Source organism: Spodoptera frugiperda, unplaced genomic scaffold (assembly GCF_023101765.2).
Source record: "Spodoptera frugiperda isolate SF20-4 unplaced genomic scaffold, AGI-APGP_CSIRO_Sfru_2.0 tig00002112_1, whole genome shotgun sequence".
Lineage (NCBI taxonomy): Eukaryota > Metazoa > Arthropoda > Insecta > Lepidoptera > Noctuidae > Spodoptera > Spodoptera frugiperda.
In genome coordinates, this window is record NW_026095748.1 from 1 (window position 1) to 21044 (window position 21044).

The window sequence follows — 21044 nt, forward strand, 5'->3', positions numbered from 1 at the left end:
AATTTTAATATAATACCAGCTAAAATTATAGAACCAGAAACTGGAGCCTCAACATGAGCTTTTGGTAATCATAAATGAACAAAATATATAGGTATTTTTACTAAAAAGCTAAAATTATAGAAATATATAATAAATAATTACTTAAATTAAAAAATTTTAAAAAATAAATAATTATACAATTTATTTCATTATTTATATAAAAAATACCAATTAATAAAGGTAAAGAAACAAATAAAGTATAAAATAATAAATATATACCTGCCTGAATACGTTCAGGTTGATAACCTCAACCAATAATTAATAATAAAGTAGGAATTAATCTACCCTCAAAAAAAAGATAAAATATAAATATATTAAGAGTTCTAAAAGTTAAATATAATATAATTAATAAAAAAATAACATTAAATAAAAAAAAATTAACATAATAATCTATTTTATATAAATTTTCACTAGCTATAATTATTAAAATAGAAATTCAAATTCTTAATAAAATTAATCCATAAGATATAATATCACAAGATATTATATAACTTAAATTACAAAATAAATTCAATTTTACACCTAAATTTATAAATATAAATATTATTAATATTAATATTATTTGAACCATTCAAAATATATTTTTTATAAAACATAAAGGAATTATAAAAATTATTATTATTAAAAATTTTATCATTTTATATTTTAATATATATATATATATATATATATATATATATATAATTAACTATAATAAATTAAATCTTTGAAAATAATCATTACCATGAGTACGAATTATTGAAACTAAAATAGATAATCCTAAAGCCCCCTCACAAACAGAAAAAACTAAAAATAATATTAATATATATATATCATAATCAATAAAAATTAAATAAACTAATAAAAAAAAAAATTCTTAAAACAATAAACTCTAATCTTAATAAAACAATTAATAAATGTTTATGTTTAGAAACAAAAATTAAATTACCTACAATAAATATCAAAATAAAAACAGTTCATATATTTAAATTAATACAAACCTTATTAACATGCTTATTATCAGGAATAATAATTAAAACATACTGATTCTCTTATATTTTATTTCTTACTTTCCTAGGTGGTTTATTAGTTTTATTTATTTATGTTTCAAGTATTGCATCAAATCAATTATTTACTTTTAAATTTAATTATAAAAAAATATTAATTTTAATTTTAATTATAATATTTTTTATAATAATAATAATATATAATAATAACATAACATGATTAAATTTATCAATAAATTCAGATATAAATAACTTTAATAATATAATTTTCTTCTTTAATAATGAAAATAAAATTAATTTAAGTAAATTATATAATAATCAAACATTTTTAATTATAATAATATTAGTAATCTATTTATTTATTACTTTAATTGCTATTGTAAAAATTACTAATATTTTCTATGGACCTTTACGTTCATCTAATTAACAAATGATAAACAAATATATACCAATTCGTAAATCACATCCCGTATTAAAAATTATTAACGGATCATTAATTGATCTACCTTCACCATCTAATATTTCAATTTGATGAAATTTTGGATCTTTACTAGCCTTATGCTTAATAATTCAAATTTTAACAGGATTATTTTTAACTATATATTATACAGCTAATATTGAAATAGCATTTTATAGAGTTAATTATATTTGTCGAAATGTTAATTATGGATGATTAATTCGAACTTTACATGCAAATGGAGCATCTTTTTTCTTTATTTGTATTTATTTACATATTGGACGAGGAATTTATTATGAATCCTTTAACTTAAAATACACATGAATAATCGGAGTAATCATTTTATTCTTATTAATAGCAACAGCATTTATAGGATATGTTTTACCTTGAGGGCAAATATCTTTTTGAGGAGCAACTGTTATTACTAATTTATTATCAGCTATCCCCTCTTTAGGAGTTATATTAGTAAATTGAATTTGAGGAGGATTTGCCGTTGATAATGCTACTTTAACACGTTTTTATACATTTCACTTTTTATTACCATTTATCATTTTAATAATAACTATAATTCATTTATTATTTTTACATCAAACTGGTTCCAATAATCCATTAGGATTAAATAGAAATTATGATAAAATTCCATTTCATCCATTTTTCACATTTAAGGACTTAATTGGATTTATTATTATATTATTTTTATTAACAATTTTAACTTTAACTAATCCTTATTTATTAGGAGATCCTGATAATTTTATCCCAGCAAATCCTTTAGTAACTCCAATTCATATTCAACCTGAATGATATTTTTTATTTGCTTATGCAATCTTACGATCAATTCCTAATAAATTAGGAGGAGTAATTGCTTTAGTAATATCAATTTTAATTTTAATTATTTTACCATTTACATTTAATAAAAAAATTCAAGGAATTCAATTTTACCCTATTAATCAAATATTATTTTGATCTATAGTAACAATTGTTATTCTATTAACATGAATTGGAGCACGTCCTGTAGAAGATCCCTATGTATTAACAGGACAATTATTAACAGTATTATATTTTTCATATTTTATTATTAACCCATTTATTAATAAATATTGAGATAATATATTATTTAATTAAATTAATGAGCTTGTAATTAAGCATTTGTTTTGAAAACTTAAGAAAGAATTATTATTCTATTAATTTATACTAAAAAAAAATTAAATTATAATAATAAAATTTTAAATCCTAAAAAAAATAATAAAAAATTTAAAGAAATTGGTAAATATCTTTTTCAAGCTAAATATATTAACTTATCATAACGATAACGAGGTAAAGTTCCTCGAACTCAAATAAATAAAAAAGAAATAAAAACTAATTTTAAATAAAAAATAATTCTTAATCTAAAACCTCCTATATATATTAAAATAAATAATAATCTTATAAATAAAATTCTAGAATATTCAGCTAAAAAAATTAAAGCAAAGCCCCCTCTTCTATACTCAATATTAAACCCTGAAACTAATTCTCTTTCTCCTTCAGCAAAATCAAAAGGAGTTCGATTAGTTTCAGCCAATCTTGATCTTATTCAACATAATCTTAAAGGAAATATTAAAATAATAAATCAAACATAATTTTGATAAACAAAAAATATTATTAAATTAAAATCTATAATTATAACAATTCTAGATATTAAAATCAAAGCTAATCTAACTTCATAAGAAATAGTTTGAGCTACTGCCCGTAATCCCCCTAATAAAGCATAATTAGAATTAGAAGATCAACCAGCTACCATAACTGTATAAACACCTAATCTAGTACAACATAAAAAAAATAAAATTCCTAAATTAAAACTAATTATATTAAAATAATAAGGAATCAATAATCAAATTATTAAAGATAAAATAAAACTTAAAATAGGAGAAAAATAATATCTTAAATAATTAGAAAAATTAGGATAAGTTTGTTCTTTAGTAAATAATTTAATTGCATCTGAAAAAGGTTGTAAAATTCCTATAAAACCAACTTTATTAGGACCTTTACGAATTTGAATATAACCTAAAACCTTACGCTCCAATAAAGTTAAATAAGCAACCCCTACTAAAATACCAATAATTAAAATTAATAAACCTAAAAAAATTATATAAATATCATTTATAAACATTACTATCTATATAATTAAATTATATATTAATGAATTCTAAAATCATTACATTTTTCTGCCAAAATAGCAGATATATATATATATATATATATATATATATATATTATATATATATATATATATATTATATATAAAATCAATTATATATTTAAAATAAATTAATAATATTCATTATTTAATAAATTTAATTTAAATATTTGATCCTTTCGTACTAAAATATTTTATATTTATTAAAAGATAGAAACCAACCTGGCTTACACCGGTTTGAACTCAGATCATGTAAGATTTTAATGATCGAACAGATCAAAATTTTAAACTTCTACATTTAAATTTTATCTTAATCCAACATCGAGGTCGCAAACTCTTTTTTTTATTCGAACTAAAAAAAAAAATTACGCTGTTATCCCTAAGGTAATTTTTTCTTATAATCAATAATATTGGATCATATACTCACTTATTTATGTTAAATAATAAAAAAAGTTTTTTATATTTTTTTGTCACCCCAACAAAATAATTAAAATAATTTTAATTAAAAACTTTATAAATAATCTCAATTACTTTAAATATAAAACTCTATAGGGTCTTCTCGTCTTTTTAATTTATTTTAACTTTTTAATTAAAAAATTAAATTCTATAAAATAATAAAGAGACAGCTTATATTTCATCCAATCTTTCATACAAGTCATCAATTAAATGACTAATGATTATGCTACCTTTGTACAGTCAATATACTGCAGCCCTTTAATATATTATAATATCAGTGGGCAGATTAGACTTTATATTAAATTCAAAAAGACATGTTTTTGATAAACAAGTGAATATATATATTTGCCGAATTCCTTTTTATTAACTAAAATAATTTTATAATTTTAATATCTTATTATATACTAATTTTATCATTATATCAAATTTTATAAAATTTTAATTTTTTTTTTATAAATAATATAAAATTTAAATTAAATTTTATTTTAAATAAAATTATTTATAATAAATTAAAATTTATTAACAATATAAATTATAAAAATCTTAATTAAATTAAAATAAAATTTATATAAATTTAAATTAAAGCTTATCCCTTAAAATATAATATTATTTAAATAAAAAATTAATTAATTAATTTTTTATTTAAATAATATAAAATTAAATTTTTTTCTAAAAAAACTAGATATATTTAAAAACGAATAACATTTCATTTCCAATTAATTATTTAAAATATTTATGCTACAATAACTTTTATAATTAATTATCTCTTTTAAATTCGAGAATATTAAAACTATAATTTTTAATTAATAAACTCTGATACACAAGATACAATAAATTAAATTTACTTTTAACTAATTTCATTTTTCATTTATTTCAAAATTCTTTCACAATACTAATTTACTATAAATTAAATAATTTTTTCCATAAATATACTTTAACCCCCATTAAAATAAATTATTTTAAAAATTTTTTTATTATTTATATTTTTATTAATTTTCCCACTCAAATTAATTAAATTTTAATTTCTTTTCAATGTAAATGAAATACTTTTACAAGCTCTAATTTGTTCTTTCTAGAAACACTTTCCAGTACCTCTACTTTGTTACGACTTATTTCAACTTATATTCATATGAAAGCGACGGGCAATATGTACATATTTCAATTTTCAATCATTTTATTAAACTAAATAAAATTACATTTAAATCCACCTTCAATTAACTTTTACAAATTAATATTCATCTAAATAAATTTATTGTAATCCATTATATTCTTAATTATAATCTGCATCTTGATCTGATTTAATTTTTAATCAAAATTTTTAAATATTATTATTATTAAAAAATATTTTTTTAACAACGATATACAAAATAAAAAATTAAGTAAATTTATTCGTGGATTATCAATTATTAAACAGATTCCTCTAAATGAACTAAAATACCGCCAAATTATTTAAGTTTCAATAAATAATTATCTACTATTTTAGTATTTTCAATTTAAATTTTAATAATAGGGTATCTAATCCTAGTTTTTTATAAAATTTATTAAATCATAAATATATTATAATATTAAATTAAATTAAAATTTCACTTAATAATTTAAAATTTATATTATTCAATTAAATTTCATTATTTATTAATAACTAATAAAATTTAAATTAACTTTTGTTTAACCGCAACTGCTGGCACAAAATTTGTTATTAATTTCAAGTATTACTAAATCTTAATTACTTAAATTGTTTAATATTAATTACTACAAATCAATTAAATTATTATTAAAATAAAGTAAAATTAATACTAAAATTTATATGTAAAATAAACTTTAAATAAATTATTAAAACTATAAAAAATTTATTTATATGTAAATTTTTTAAATAGAATTTTTTTTTTTTTTTATATTAAAATATTTAATAAACATTATTAAACATTTAATAATTTCTTTTCTTTCTTCTTCATAATATTCATATTAAATAAAAAATTAAGTAATAAACAATATATATTAATTCAAATAAGTAATATATTAATATAATTAATTTTAATTTTTTAATATATATTATATTAATATAATTATATTAATATATTAAATATTTAATATATATATATATATATATATATGAATATTAACATTTAATTAAATTTATAAACCGTCTTTAAAAATTTTTCATATAATAATAATAATATATAATTAAAAATAAGCTAAAATTAAGCTTTTGGGTTCATACCCCAACTATAAAGGAAATACCTTTTTTTTAAAAATAAAGTGCCTGATTAAAGGATTATTCTGATAGGATAAATTAAGTAATTATTTTACCTTTATTATATTTTATAGAATTAAACTATATCCAATAGTATCAAAAACTATTATGCATCTTACACTAAAATATAATATTGAATTTATAATTCTTAAAAGAAATTAATTTCTTATTTTAAATTTATAATTTATTTAATTCTAATAAAATATTTTTTTTTTTTATTTTATTCTTTAGAACTTTAATCTCTATTTCATCAAATTCTTGATTTGGATGTTGAATTGGATTAGAAATTAATCTTTTAAGTTTTATCCCCCTAATTTCTAATTCCAATAATTTATTTTCAACAGAAGCCTCACTAAAATATTTTCTTACACAATCAATTGCATCTTTAAATTTTTTATTTACAATTTTAATTAAATTAACATTAATAAAAAATTTTGAAATAAATAATTTTTTAACTATTATAATAAACTCTTCTATATTAATAAAAATAGGAAGAGTTCCATTTCATTTTTGATTTCCTAATATTATTGAAGGATTATCTTGATTAAATAGTTTTATTTTAATAACATGACAAAAAATTACACCTTTAATTTTAATATCTTATTATATAAATAATTATTTTATTAATATTATTATTATTCTTAATATTATTATTGGAGCTATTGGAGGATTAAATCAAACATCATTACGAAAATTAATAGCATTTTCATCAATTAATAACTTAGGTTGAATAATTATATCTATTTCAATTAGAGAAACCCTATGAATTTTCTATTTTTCAATATATTCTTTTATAATTAGTATTTTATGTTTCTTTTTTTATATTTTAAATATATATTTTATTAATCAATTATTTATTAATAATATAAATTTTTTAATTAAAATTAATATTTTAATTAATTTTCTTTCTTTAGGTGGATTGCCACCATTTATTGGATTTTTCCCTAAATGAATTATTATTAATTTTTTAATTAATAATAATATATATTTAATAACTTTTATTTTTGTGATAATAAGATTAATTATATTATTTTTTTATATTCGTATTAGATACTCAGCAATTATATTTAACTATATAAAAAATAAATGATTTAAAATTTATATTAAAAATAAATATTTTTTATTTATTAATTTTTTTTCATTTTTTTCTATTACAGGAATAATTTTAAGAACGTTATTTTTTTATTAAGGTTTTAGGTTAAATTAAACTAATAATCTTCAAAATTATTCATAAAGAAATTTTCTTTAAGCCTTAATAGAATTATATACTATTCCTTAAAATTTGCAATTTTATATCATTTTTGAATATAAGACTATAATAAAAGAGAAAATTCTCGTAAATAAATTTACAATTTATCGCTTATTTAACTCAGCCATTTTATTTTTATAGCGAAAATGACTTTATTCAACAAATCATAAAGATATTGGAACATTATATTTTATTTTTGGAATTTGAGCAGGAATAGTAGGTACTTCTTTAAGTTTATTAATTCGAGCTGAATTAGGAACTCCAGGATCTTTAATTGGAGATGATCAAATTTATAATACTATTGTAACAGCCCATGCTTTTATTATAATTTTTTTTATAGTTATACCAATTATAATTGGAGGATTTGGAAATTGACTTGTACCTTTAATATTAGGAGCTCCTGATATAGCTTTCCCACGTATAAATAATATAAGTTTTTGACTTTTACCCCCATCTTTAACTTTATTAATTTCTAGTAGCATTGTAGAAAATGGAGCAGGAACTGGATGAACAGTTTACCCCCCCCTCTCCTCTAATATTGCTCATGGTGGTAGTTCAGTAGATTTAGCTATTTTCTCACTTCATTTAGCTGGAATTTCATCTATTTTAGGAGCTATTAACTTTATTACCACTATTATTAATATACGATTAAATAATTTATCATTTGATCAAATACCTTTATTTATTTGAGCTGTAGGTATTACCGCATTTTTATTATTATTATCTTTACCTGTTTTAGCTGGAGCTATTACTATATTACTTACTGATCGAAATCTAAATACATCATTTTTCGATCCTGCAGGAGGAGGTGATCCTATTCTTTATCAACATTTATTTTGATTTTTTGGACATCCTGAAGTATATATTTTAATTTTACCGGGATTTGGTATAATTTCTCACATTATTTCTCAAGAAAGAGGTAAAAAGGAAACATTTGGATGTTTAGGTATAATTTATGCTATATTAGCAATTGGTTTATTAGGATTTATTGTTTGAGCTCATCATATATTTACTGTAGGAATAGATATTGATACACGAGCATATTTTACATCTGCAACAATAATTATTGCTGTACCAACAGGTATTAAAATTTTTAGTTGATTAGCTACTTTCCATGGAACTCAAATCAATTATTCCCCATCTATTTTATGAAGATTAGGATTTGTATTTTTATTTACTGTAGGGGGATTAACAGGTGTAATTTTATCTAATTCTTCTATTGATATTACTTTACATGATACTTACTATGTAGTTGCTCATTTCCACTATGTTTTATCAATAGGAGCTGTATTTGCTATTTTAGGTGGATTTATTCACTGATATCCATTATTTACTGGATTATCTTTAAATCCTTATATATTAAAAATTCAATTTTTTATTATATTTATCGGAGTAAATTTAACTTTCTTCCCACAACATTTTTTAGGATTAGCAGGTATACCTCGTCGATATTCTGATTATCCTGATTCTTATATTTCATGAAATATTATTTCATCATTAGGATCATATATTTCATTATTAGCAATTATATTTATATTAATTATTATTTGAGAATCTATAATTAATCAACGAATTTCTTTATTTACTTTAAATTTATCTTCTTCAATTGAATGATATCAAAATTTACCACCAGCTGAACATTCATATAATGAATTGCCTATTTTAAGTAACTTCTAATATGGCAGATTATATGTAATGGATTTAAACCCCATTTATAAAGGAATTATCCTTTTTTTAGAAATGGCAACATGATCTAATCTTAATTTACAAAATAGAGCATCTCCTTTAATAGAACAAATTATTTTCTTTCACGATCACACTTTAATTATTTTAATTATAATTACAATTCTAGTAGGATATTTAATATCAAGCTTATTATTTAATAAATATATTAATCGATTTTTATTAGAAGGTCAAATAATTGAATTAATTTGAACTATTTTACCAGCAATTACATTAATTTTTATTGCATTACCTTCACTACGATTATTATATTTATTAGATGAACTTAATAATCCTTTAATTACATTAAAATCAATTGGTCATCAATGATATTGAAGTTATGAATATTCAGATTTTCATAATATTGAATTTGATTCTTATATAATTTCTACAAATGATATATCAAGTAATAATTTTCGTTTATTAGATGTTGATAATCGAATTATTTTACCTATGAATAACCAAATTCGAATTATAGTTACTGCTACTGATGTAATTCACTCATGAACCGTCCCTTCATTAGGAGTTAAAGTAGATGCAAATCCAGGTCGACTAAATCAAACAAATTTTTTCATTAATCGACCTGGAATTTTTTATGGTCAATGTTCAGAAATTTGTGGAGCTAATCATAGTTTTATACCAATTGTAATTGAAAGAATTTCAATTAAAAATTTTATTAATTGAATTAATAATTATTCTTCATTAGATGACTGAAAGCAAGTACTGGTCTCTTAAACCATTTTATAGTAAATTAGCAATTACTTCTAATGAAAGAATTAGTTAAAAAATAACATAAATATGTCAAATTTAAATTATTATTATAAATAATATTCTTTTATTCCACAAATAATACCTATTAATTGATTAATTTCTTTTTTTTTTTTTTATTTGTATTTTTAATTTTTAATATTATAAATTATTATATTTTTAATAAAAAAAGATTAAAATCAAATAAAAATATAAATTTAAAATTAAAAAATTTTAATTGAAAATGATAAGTAATTTATTTTCAATTTTTGATCCATCAACAAATTTATTTAATATTTCATTTAATTGAATTAGAACTATTTTAGGAATTATATTTATTCCTTATTCATTTTGATTAATTCCTAATCGTCATTTCTTACTTTGAAATTTTATTTTATTAAAACTTCATAATGAATTTAAAACTTTATTAAAAAATAATTATTTTCAAGGATCAACTTTTATTTTTATTTCAATATTCTCATTTATTTTATTTAATAATTTTTTAGGTTTATTTCCTTATATTTTTACTAGAACAAGACATTTAACATTATCATTATCAATTTCATTACCTTTATGATTAAGATTTATAATTTATGGTTGATTAAATAATTCTCAACATATATTTATTCATATAATTCCTCAAGGAACACCAACTATTTTAATACCTTTTATAGTATTAATTGAAACAATTAGAAATATTATTCGACCTGGAACTTTAGCAGTACGATTAACAGCTAATATAATTGCAGGACATTTACTAATAACTTTATTAAGAGGAACTGGACCTTCAATACCAAGATATTTTATTATAATTTTAGTTATAATTCAAATTTTATTATTAATCTTAGAATCAGCAGTCGCTGTAATTCAATCTTATGTAATTGCTATTTTAAGTACTTTATATTCTAGAGAAGTAAATTAATGAAAATAAATTTTAATCACCCATTTCATTTAGTAGATTATAGACCATGACCTTTAACAGGAGCTATTGGAGTAATAGTTTTAGTTAGAGGAATAGTAAAATGATTTCATAATTTTAATATAAATTTATTAATTTTAGGATATTTTATTGTAATTTTAACCATATATCAATGATGACGAGATATTTGTCGTGAAGGAACATACCAAGGTAAACATACAATTTTAGTAACCAAAGGACTTCGCTGAGGAATAATTTTATTTATTGTATCAGAAATTTTTTTTTTTATTTCTTTTTTTTGAGCCTTTTTTCATAGAAGATTAGCCCCTAATATTGAAATTGGAGCTATATGACCTCCTACTAGTATTACACCTTTTAACCCATTTCAAATTCCTTTATTAAATACTATTATTTTAATTAGATCAGGAGTATCAGTTACTTGAGCTCATCATGCAATTATAGAAAATAATAATTCTCAAATAACTCAAGGTTTATTTATTACAATTATTTTAGGAATTTATTTTACAATTCTTCAAGCATATGAATATTTTGAAGCTCCTTTTACTATTGCAGATAGAGTTTATGGCTCAACATTTTTTATAGCAACAGGATTCCATGGATTACATGTTATTATTGGTACATTATTTCTTTTAATTTGCCTAATTCGTCATTTAAATAATCATTTTTCAAGTAATCATCATTTCGGATTTGAAGCAGCAGCTTGATATTGACATTTTGTAGATGTAGTATGATTATTCCTTTATATTTCTATTTATTGATGAGGAAATTAATTATTTATATAATATATTTAGTATATTTGACTTCCAATCAAAAAGTTTAATAATTTTAATATAAATAATCATTTTATTAACAAATATTTTTATTATTATTATATTAATTTCAAACATTATAATATTTTTATCAATTATTTTATCAAAAAAATCATTTATAGACCGAGAAAAATGTTCCCCCTTTGAATGTGGATTTGACCCTAAATCTTCAGCTCGAATTCCATTTTCTTTACATTTTTTCTTAATTACAGTTATTTTTTTAATTTTTGATGTTGAAATTGCATTAATTTTTCCAATTATCCCATTATATAAACTAGTAAATTTTATTTTTTGAACTAAAATTAGATTTTTTTTTATTTTAATTTTATTAATTGGTTTATATCATGAATGAAACCAAAATATATTAAATTGAACCAATTAGGATTATAGTTTAAATAAAACATTTGATTTGCATTCAAAAAATATTATAAATTAATTTATCTTAAATAAGAAGCAATATTGCATTTAATTTCGACTTAAAAGAAAGAGTTTAATTAACTCCTTATTTAAAATAAATAAATAATAAAATTTTTATAATATATTTACTTACTTAATTGAAACCAAAATAGAGGTATATCACTGTTAATGATAAAATTGAATATTTATTCCAATTAAATTAACTAAGAAATATAAAGATTAAAATTAAGCTGCTAACTTAATTTTTAGTGGTTAAATTCCATTAATATTTCTATTTATATAGTTTAAATAAAACATTACATTTTCATTGTAAAAATAAAAAAATTTTTTTATAAATAATTTAATTTATATTTTTATATTTAAAAATAATCCATATTTCCTTAATATCTTCAATATTATGCTCTAATTTATAAGCTATTTAAATTAATTATTAAATATTAATATTATAAATAAAATAAATATTCAAATAATAAATCTAAATAAATAAATTATAAAATTATTTATTTGATAAACATTATATAAAACAGAATATTTTTTTATTACTTGTATTATACCAAATCCTCTATAAATTTCTCTTCATCCTATATCAATATTTTTTAATAAAGATTGACCTAAATTAAGAAAATAATATCTTAAACCATAAGTAGATAAATTAGGTATAAATCACATTAAACATAAAAAATTTCTTAAATTATAAGTCATTAAAAATTTATTTACAGAATAAATTCTCATATTTCTAATAAAATATCCTAATATACCCCCTATTAATCTTACATAAATAACTATCATTTTTAAATTAAAAGGTAAATAAATCATATAAGGATAAGAAAAAATTATTCAACTTAAAAATCTTCCTCTAACAATTCTTATAAATAATAAAACAAACATTCTTTTTAATATAATATAATCTTCATCATATAAATTAAAAATTCTTAATAAATTAAAATCATTTACTATTAAATATATTATTAAACGAAATCTATAAAATATTGTTAAACCAGTAGAAAGATAATATAAAAAAAAAATTATTAAATTTAAATTTCTAAATCTAACTAATTCTAAAATTAAATCCTTAGAATAAAATCCAGCTAAAAAAGGAATCCCACATAAAGCTATATTAGAAATATTTATACATAAAGAAGTTAAAGGAATATATAATCTAATCCCACCTATAAAACGAATATCTTGAATATCATTTATTATATGAATAATAATACCAGCACATATAAATAATAAAGCCTTAAATATAGCATGAGTTAATAAATGAAAAAAAGCTAAATCAGGTAGTCCTATTCTTAAAATTCTTATTATTAAACCTAACTGACTTAATGTTGATAAAGCAATAATTTTTTTAAATCAAATTCATAATTAGCAGAAATTCCAGCTATAAATATAGTTAAACCTGATAATAGTAATAATAACTTTAAAAAAAATATATCTAATAATATTATATTAAATCGAATCAATAAATAAACTCCCGCTGTAACTAAAGTAGATGAATGAACTAAAGCTGAAACAGGAGTAGGAGCAGCTATAGCTGCTGGTAATCAAGATCTAAAAGGAATTTGAGCACTTTTAGTTATAGCAGCTATAATAATTATTCTGCCAATTATTTTTATTTCTCAATCATTATTTATAAACTCTAAATAAAAAATATAATTTCATCTACCATAATTTAATATCCAAGAAATAACAATTAAAATAAAAACATCACCTACACGATTTGATAAAGCTGTTAATATTCCAGCATTATAAGATTTTAAATTTTGATAATAAATTACTAAACAATAAGAAACTAATCCTAATCCATCTCAACCTAATAAAATTCTAATAATATTTGGTCTAATAATTAATAATATTATAGAAAAAACAAATAATAACACTAAGATAATAAACCGACTTAAATTTAATTCTGATTGTATATATCTTTTTCTATAATAAATAACAACAGAAGAAATTAAAAAAACAAATATTATAAATAATAAAGATATTCAATCTAATAAAATAGATATAACAATTCTCAATGAATTAAAAGATATAATTTCTCATTCTATTAAAATTACTATATCATTTATAATAAAATAAATTATAAAAAAAAATTACTATTATTATTATAAATAAAAAAAAAATGAAATAAAACAAATAGAATATTTTATATTATTAATAATTTAAAATGAAATCACTCATATTTTTGACACCACAAATCAATATTTTTATTAAATTATTTAAATAAAATCAAATTATTCTATAATCAATTTTTAATACTAAAATATTTAAAGGTAATCAATGTAATATTAATATTAAATATTCTCGAGATACCCCAGTATAATATCTATAAACACCAGAATAATAATTTCCATGTTGAATAAATGAATATAAATATAATCTATATCCTGCTCTAAAAAAGAAATTAACATTAATATTAATATAGAAATTCAAGATCATCTTATTAATCTATTAATTAATCTAATTTCACCTATTAAATTTAATCTAGGAGGAGCCGCTATATTAGATGATATTAATAAAAATCATCATAAACTTATTGAAGGTATAAAATTTATTATACCTTTATTAATATATAAACTTCGTCTATGTAAACGCTCATAACTAATATTAGCTAAACAAAATATTCCAGAAGAACATAAACCATGACCAATTATTAAAATATAAGAACCAATAAATCCTCAATAATTTATAATTATAATACCTCTAATTACAATTCTTATATGAGCTACAGAAGAATAAGCAATTAAAGATTTAATATCAATTTGACAAAAACATTTTAATCTAATATAAAAACCTCCTACTAATCTAATTACAATTCAAATATAATTTAATTTTATATTAATTTCCTGTAAAAAAATTATTAAACGTAATAAACCATAACCACCCAATTTTAATATAATACCAGCTAAAATTATAGAACCAGAAACTGGAGCCTCAACATGAGCTTTTGGTAATCATAAATGAACAAAATATATAGGTATTTTTACTAAAAAAGCTAAAATTATAGAAATATATAATAAATAATTACTTAAATTAAAAAATTTTAAAAAATAAATAATTATACAATTTATTTCATTATTTATATAAAAAATACCAATTAATAAAGGTAAAGAAACAAATAAAGTATAAAATAATAAATATATACCTGCCTGAATACGTTCAGGTTGATAACCTCAACCAATAATTAATAATAAAGTAGGAATTAATCTACCCTCAAAAAAAAGATAAAATATAAATATATTAAGAGTTCTAAAAGTTAAATATAATATAATTAATAAAAAAATAACATTAAATAAAAAAAAATTAACATAATAATCTATTTTATATAAATTTTCACTAGCTATAATTATTAAAATAGAAATTCAAATTCTTAATAAAATTAATCCATAAGATATAATATCACAAGATATTATATAACTTAAATTACAAAATAAATTCAATTTTACACCTAAATTTATAAATATAAATATTATTAATATTAATATTATTTGAACCATTCAAAATATATTTTTTATAAAACATAAAGGAATTATAAAAATTATTATTATTAAAAATTTTATCATTTTATATTTTAATATATATATATATATATATATATATAATTAACTATAATAAATTAAATCTTTGAAAATAATCATTACCATGAGTACGAATTATTGAAACTAAAATAGATAATCCTAAAGCCCCCTCACAAACAGAAAAAACTAAAAATAATATTAATATATATATATCATAATCAATAAAAATTAAATAAACTAATAAAAAAAAAAAAATTCTTAAAACAATAAACTCTAATCTTAATAAAACAATTAATAAATGTTTATGTTTAGAAACAAAAATTAAATTACCTACAATAAATATCAAAATAAAAACAGTTCATATATTTAAAATTATCATTAATTGTTTTTATAGTTTAAAAAAAACATTGGTCTTGTAAATCAAAATTAAGTTATTTACTTTAAAAACTTCAAAGAAAAAGAATCTCTTTATCAATAATCTCCAAAATTATTATTTTATTTAAACTATTCTTTGTATTTGAAATTATAAAAATAATTTTTTCTTTAATATTAATAATAAATTCATTATTTATATTATTTATTAATAATCCAATATCAATAGGATTATTAATTTTAATACAAACCTTATTAACATGCTTATTATCAGGAATAATAATTAAAACATACTGATTCTCTTATATTTTATTTCTTACTTTCCTAGGTGGTTTATTAGTTTTATTTATTTATGTTTCAAGTATTGCATCAAATCAATTATTTACTTTTAAATTTAATTATAAAAAAATATTAATTTTAATTTTAATTATAATATTTTTTATAATAATAATAATATATAATAATAACATAACATGATTAAATTTATCAATAAATTCAGATATAAATAACTTTAATAATATAATTTTCTTCTTTAATAATGAAAATAAAATTAATTTAAGTAAATTATATAATAATCAAACATTTTTAATTATAATAATATTAGTAATCTATTTATTTATTACTTTAATTGCTATTGTAAAAATTACTAATATTTTCTATGGACCTTTACGTTCATCTAATTAACAAATGATAAACAAATATATACCAATTCGTAAATCACATCCCGTATTAAAAATTATTAACGGATCATTAATTGATCTACCTTCACCATCTAATATTTCAATTTGATGAAATTTTGGATCTTTACTAGCCTTATGCTTAATAATTCAAATTTTAACAGGATTATTTTTAACTATATATTATACAGCTAATATTGAAATAGCATTTTATAGAGTTAATTATATTTGTCGAAATGTTAATTATGGATGATTAATTCGAACTTTACATGCAAATGGAGCATCTTTTTTCTTTATTTGTATTTATTTACATATTGGACGAGGAATTTATTATGAATCCTTTAACTTAAAATACACATGAATAATCGGAGTAATCATTTTATTCTTATTAATAGCAACAGCATTTATAGGATATGTTTTACCTTGAGGGCAAATATCTTTTTGAGGAGCAACTGTTATTACTAATTTATTATCAGCTATCCCCTCTTTAGGAGTTATATTAGTAAATTGAATTTGAGGAGGATTTGCCGTTGATAATGCTACTTTAACACGTTTTTATACATTTCACTTTTTATTACCATTTATCATTTTAATAATAACTATAATTCATTTATTATTTTTACATCAAACTGGTTCCAATAATCCATTAGGATTAAATAGAAATTATGATAAAATTCCATTTCATCCATTTTTCACATTTAAGGACTTAATTGGATTTATTATTATATTATTTTTATTAACAATTTTAACTTTAACTAATCCTTATTTATTAGGAGATCCTGATAATTTTATCCCAGCAAATCCTTTAGTAACTCCAATTCATATTCAACCTGAATGATATTTTTTATTTGCTTATGCAATCTTACGATCAATTCCTAATAAATTAGGAGGAGTAATTGCTTTAGTAATATCAATTTTAATTTTAATTATTTTACCATTTACATTTAATAAAAAAATTCAAGGAATTCAATTTTACCCTATTAATCAAATATTATTTTGATCTATAGTAACAATTGTTATTCTATTAACATGAATTGGAGCACGTCCTGTAGAAGATCCCTATGTATTAACAGGACAATTATTAACAGTATTATATTTTTCATATTTTATTATTAACCCATTTATTAATAAATATTGAGATAATATATTATTTAATTAAATTAATGAGCTTGTAATTAAGCATTTGTTTTGAAAACTTAAGAAAGAATTATTATTCTATTAATTTATACTAAAAAAAAATTAAATTATAATAATAAAATTTTAAATCCTAAAAAAAATAATAAAAAATTTAAAGAAATTGGTAAATATCTTTTTCAAGCTAAATATATTAACTTATCATAACGATAACGAGGTAAAGTTCCTCGAACTCAAATAAATAAAAAAGAAATAAAAACTAATTTTAAATAAAAAATAATTCTTAATCTAAAACCTCCTATATATATTAAAATAAATAATAATCTTATAAATAAAATTCTAGAATATTCAGCTAAAAAAATTAAAGCAAAGCCCCCTCTTCTATACTCAATATTAAACCCTGAAACTAATTCTCTTTCTCCTTCAGCAAAATCAAAAGGAGTTCGATTAGTTTCAGCCAATCTTGATCTTATTCAACATAATCTTAAAGGAAATATTAAAATAATAAATCAAACATAATTTTGATAAACAAAAAATATTATTAAATTAAAATCTATAATTATAACAATTCTAGATATTAAAATCAAAGCTAATCTAACTTCATAAGAAATAGTTTGAGCTACTGCCCGTAATCCCCCTAATAAAGCATAATTAGAATTAGAAGATCAACCAGCTACCATAACTGTATAAACACCTAATCTAGTACAACATAAAAAAAATAAAATTCCTAAATTAAAACTAATTATATTAAAATAATAAGGAATCAATAATCAAATTATTAAAGATAAAATAAAACTTAAAATAGGAGAAAAATAATATCTTAAATAATTAGAAAAATTAGGATAAGTTTGTTCTTTAGTAAATAATTTAATTGCATCTGAAAAAGGTTGTAAAATTCCTATAAAACCAACTTTATTAGGACCTTTACGAATTTGAATATAACCTAAAACCTTACGCTCCAATAAAGTTAAATAAGCAACCCCTACTAAAATACCAATAATTAAAATTAATAAACCTAAAAAAATTATATAAATATCATTTATAAACATTACTATCTATATAATTAAATTATATATTAATGAATTCTAAAATCATTACATTTTTCTGCCAAAATAGCAGATATATATATATATATATATATATATATATATATTATATATATATATATATATATTATATATAAAATCAATTATATATTTAAAATAAATTAATAATATTCATTATTTAATAAATTTAATTTAAATATTTGATCCTTTCGTACTAAAATATTTTATATTTATTAAAAGATAGAAACCAACCTGGCTTACACCGGTTTGAACTCAGATCATGTAAGATTTTAATGATCGAACAGATCAAAATTTTAAACTTCTACATTTAAATTTTATCTTAATCCAACATCGAGGTCGCAAACTCTTTTTTTTATTCGAACTAAAAAAAAAATTACGCTGTTATCCCTAAGGTAATTTTTTCTTATAATCAATAATATTGGATCATATACTCACTTATTTATGTTAAATAATAAAAAAAGTTTTTTATATTTTTTTGTCACCCCAACAAAATAATTAAAATAATTTTAATTAAAAACTTTATAAATAATCTCAATTACTTTAAATATAAAACTCTATAGGGTCTTCTCGTCTTTTTAATTTATTTTAACTTTTTAATTAAAAAATTAAATTCTATAAAATAATAAAGAGACAGCTTATATTTCATCCAATCTTTCATACAAGTCATCAATTAAATGACTAATGATTATGCTACCTTTGTACAGTCAATATACTGCAGCCCTTTAATATATTATAATATCAGTGGGCAGATTAGACTTTATATTAAATTCAAAAAGACATGTTTTTGATAAACAAGTGAATATATATATTTGCCGAATTCCTTTTTATTAACTAAAATAATTTTATAATTTTAATATCTTATTATATACTAATTTTATCATTATATCAAATTTTATAAAATTTTAATTTTTTTTTTATAAATAATATAAAATTTAAATTAAATTTTATTTTAAATAAAATTATTTATAATAAATTAAAATTTATTAACAATATAAATTATAAAAATCTTAATTAAATTAAAATAAAATTTATATAAATTTAAATTAAAGCTTATCCCTTAAAATATAATATTATTTAAATAAAAAATTAATTAATTAATTTTTTATTTAAATAATATAAAATTAAATTTTTTTCTAAAAAAACTAGATATATTTAAAAACGAATAACATTTCATTTCCAATTAATTATTTAAAATATTTATGCTACAATAACTTTTATAATTAATTATCTCTTTTAAATTCGAGAATATTAAAACTATAATTTTTAATTAATAAACTCTGATACACAAGATACAATAAATTAAATTTACTTTTAACTAATTTCATTTTTCATTTATTTCAAAATTCTTTCACAATACTAATTTACTATAAATTAAATAATTTTTTCCATAAATATACTTTAACCCCCATTAAAATAAATTATTTTAAAAATTTTTTTATTATTTATATTTTTATTAATTTTCCCACTCAAATTAATTAAATTTTAATTTCTTTTCAATGTAAATGAAATACTTTTACAAGCTCTAATTTGTTCTTTCTAGAAACACTTTCCAGTACCTCTACTTTGTTACGACTTATTTCAACTTATATTCATATGAAAGCGACGGGCAATATGTACATATTTCAATTTTCAATCATTTTATTAAACTAAATAAAATTACATTTAAATCCACCTTCAATTAACTTTTACAAATTAATATTCATCTAAATAAATTTATTGTAATCCATTATATTCTTAATTATAATCTGCATCTTGATCTGATTTAATTTTTAATCAAAATTTTTAAATATTATTATTATTAAAAAATATTTTTTTAACAACGATATACAAAATAAAAAATTAAGTAAATTTATTCGTGGATTATCAATTATTAAACAGATTCCTCTAAATGAACTAAAATACCGCCAAATTATTTAAGTTTCAATAAATAATTATCTACTATTTTAGTATTTTCAATTTAAATTTTAATAATAGGGTATCTAATCCTAGTTTTTTATAAAATTTATTAAATCATAAATATATTA

General features: G+C 18.5%; 6 protein-coding genes and 1 pseudogene across 7 annotated transcripts; 4 read left to right on the top strand and 3 right to left on the bottom strand.

The window, feature by feature from the left end:
* The first annotated feature begins 1046 nt into the window (after positions 1 to 1046).
* Positions 1047 to 2605, top strand: LOC126913045 (cytochrome b-like). Its single transcript, XM_050707703.1, is given in 1 exon segment — positions 1047 to 2605. A coding segment is annotated over 1 exon segment (828 nt). The 5' UTR covers positions 1047 to 1455; the 3' UTR covers positions 2284 to 2605.
* Positions 2606 to 2684: 79 nt separating this feature from the next.
* On the bottom strand, positions 2685 to 5108 carry LOC126913047 (NADH-ubiquinone oxidoreductase chain 1-like). Its single transcript, XM_050707705.1, is given in 1 exon segment — positions 2685 to 5108. A coding segment is annotated over 1 exon segment (816 nt). The 5' UTR covers positions 3629 to 5108; the 3' UTR covers positions 2685 to 2812.
* A 1435-nt stretch (positions 5109 to 6543) lies between these two features.
* LOC126913051 (NADH-ubiquinone oxidoreductase chain 2-like) lies at positions 6544 to 10033 on the top strand (the record flags this gene model as incomplete). The annotated part of the gene is given in 1 exon segment (XM_050707708.1): positions 6544 to 10033. A coding segment is annotated over 1 exon segment (909 nt), but the record flags the coding sequence as incomplete, so codon positions are not given.
* Positions 10034 to 10324: 291 nt separating this feature from the next.
* On the top strand, positions 10325 to 11793 carry LOC126913048 (ATP synthase subunit a-like). The gene is given in 1 exon segment (XM_050707706.1): positions 10325 to 11793. A coding segment is annotated over 1 exon segment (678 nt). The 3' UTR covers positions 11003 to 11793.
* Positions 11794 to 11813: 20 nt separating this feature from the next.
* LOC126913052 (NADH-ubiquinone oxidoreductase chain 5-like) lies at positions 11814 to 13793 on the bottom strand (annotated as a pseudogene). Its single transcript, XR_007707643.1, has one exon. The product of XR_007707643.1 is annotated as an NADH-ubiquinone oxidoreductase chain 5-like (transcript).
* Positions 13794 to 16298: 2505 nt separating this feature from the next.
* Positions 16299 to 17979, top strand: LOC126913046 (cytochrome b-like). Its single transcript, XM_050707704.1, is given in 1 exon segment — positions 16299 to 17979. A coding segment is annotated over 1 exon segment (828 nt). The 5' UTR covers positions 16299 to 16829; the 3' UTR covers positions 17658 to 17979.
* A 79-nt stretch (positions 17980 to 18058) lies between these two features.
* Positions 18059 to 20481, bottom strand: LOC126913044 (NADH-ubiquinone oxidoreductase chain 1-like). Its single transcript, XM_050707702.1, is given in 1 exon segment — positions 18059 to 20481. A coding segment is annotated over 1 exon segment (939 nt). The 5' UTR covers positions 19003 to 20481; the 3' UTR covers positions 18059 to 18063.
* Positions 20482 to 21044: the final 563 nt, after the last annotated feature.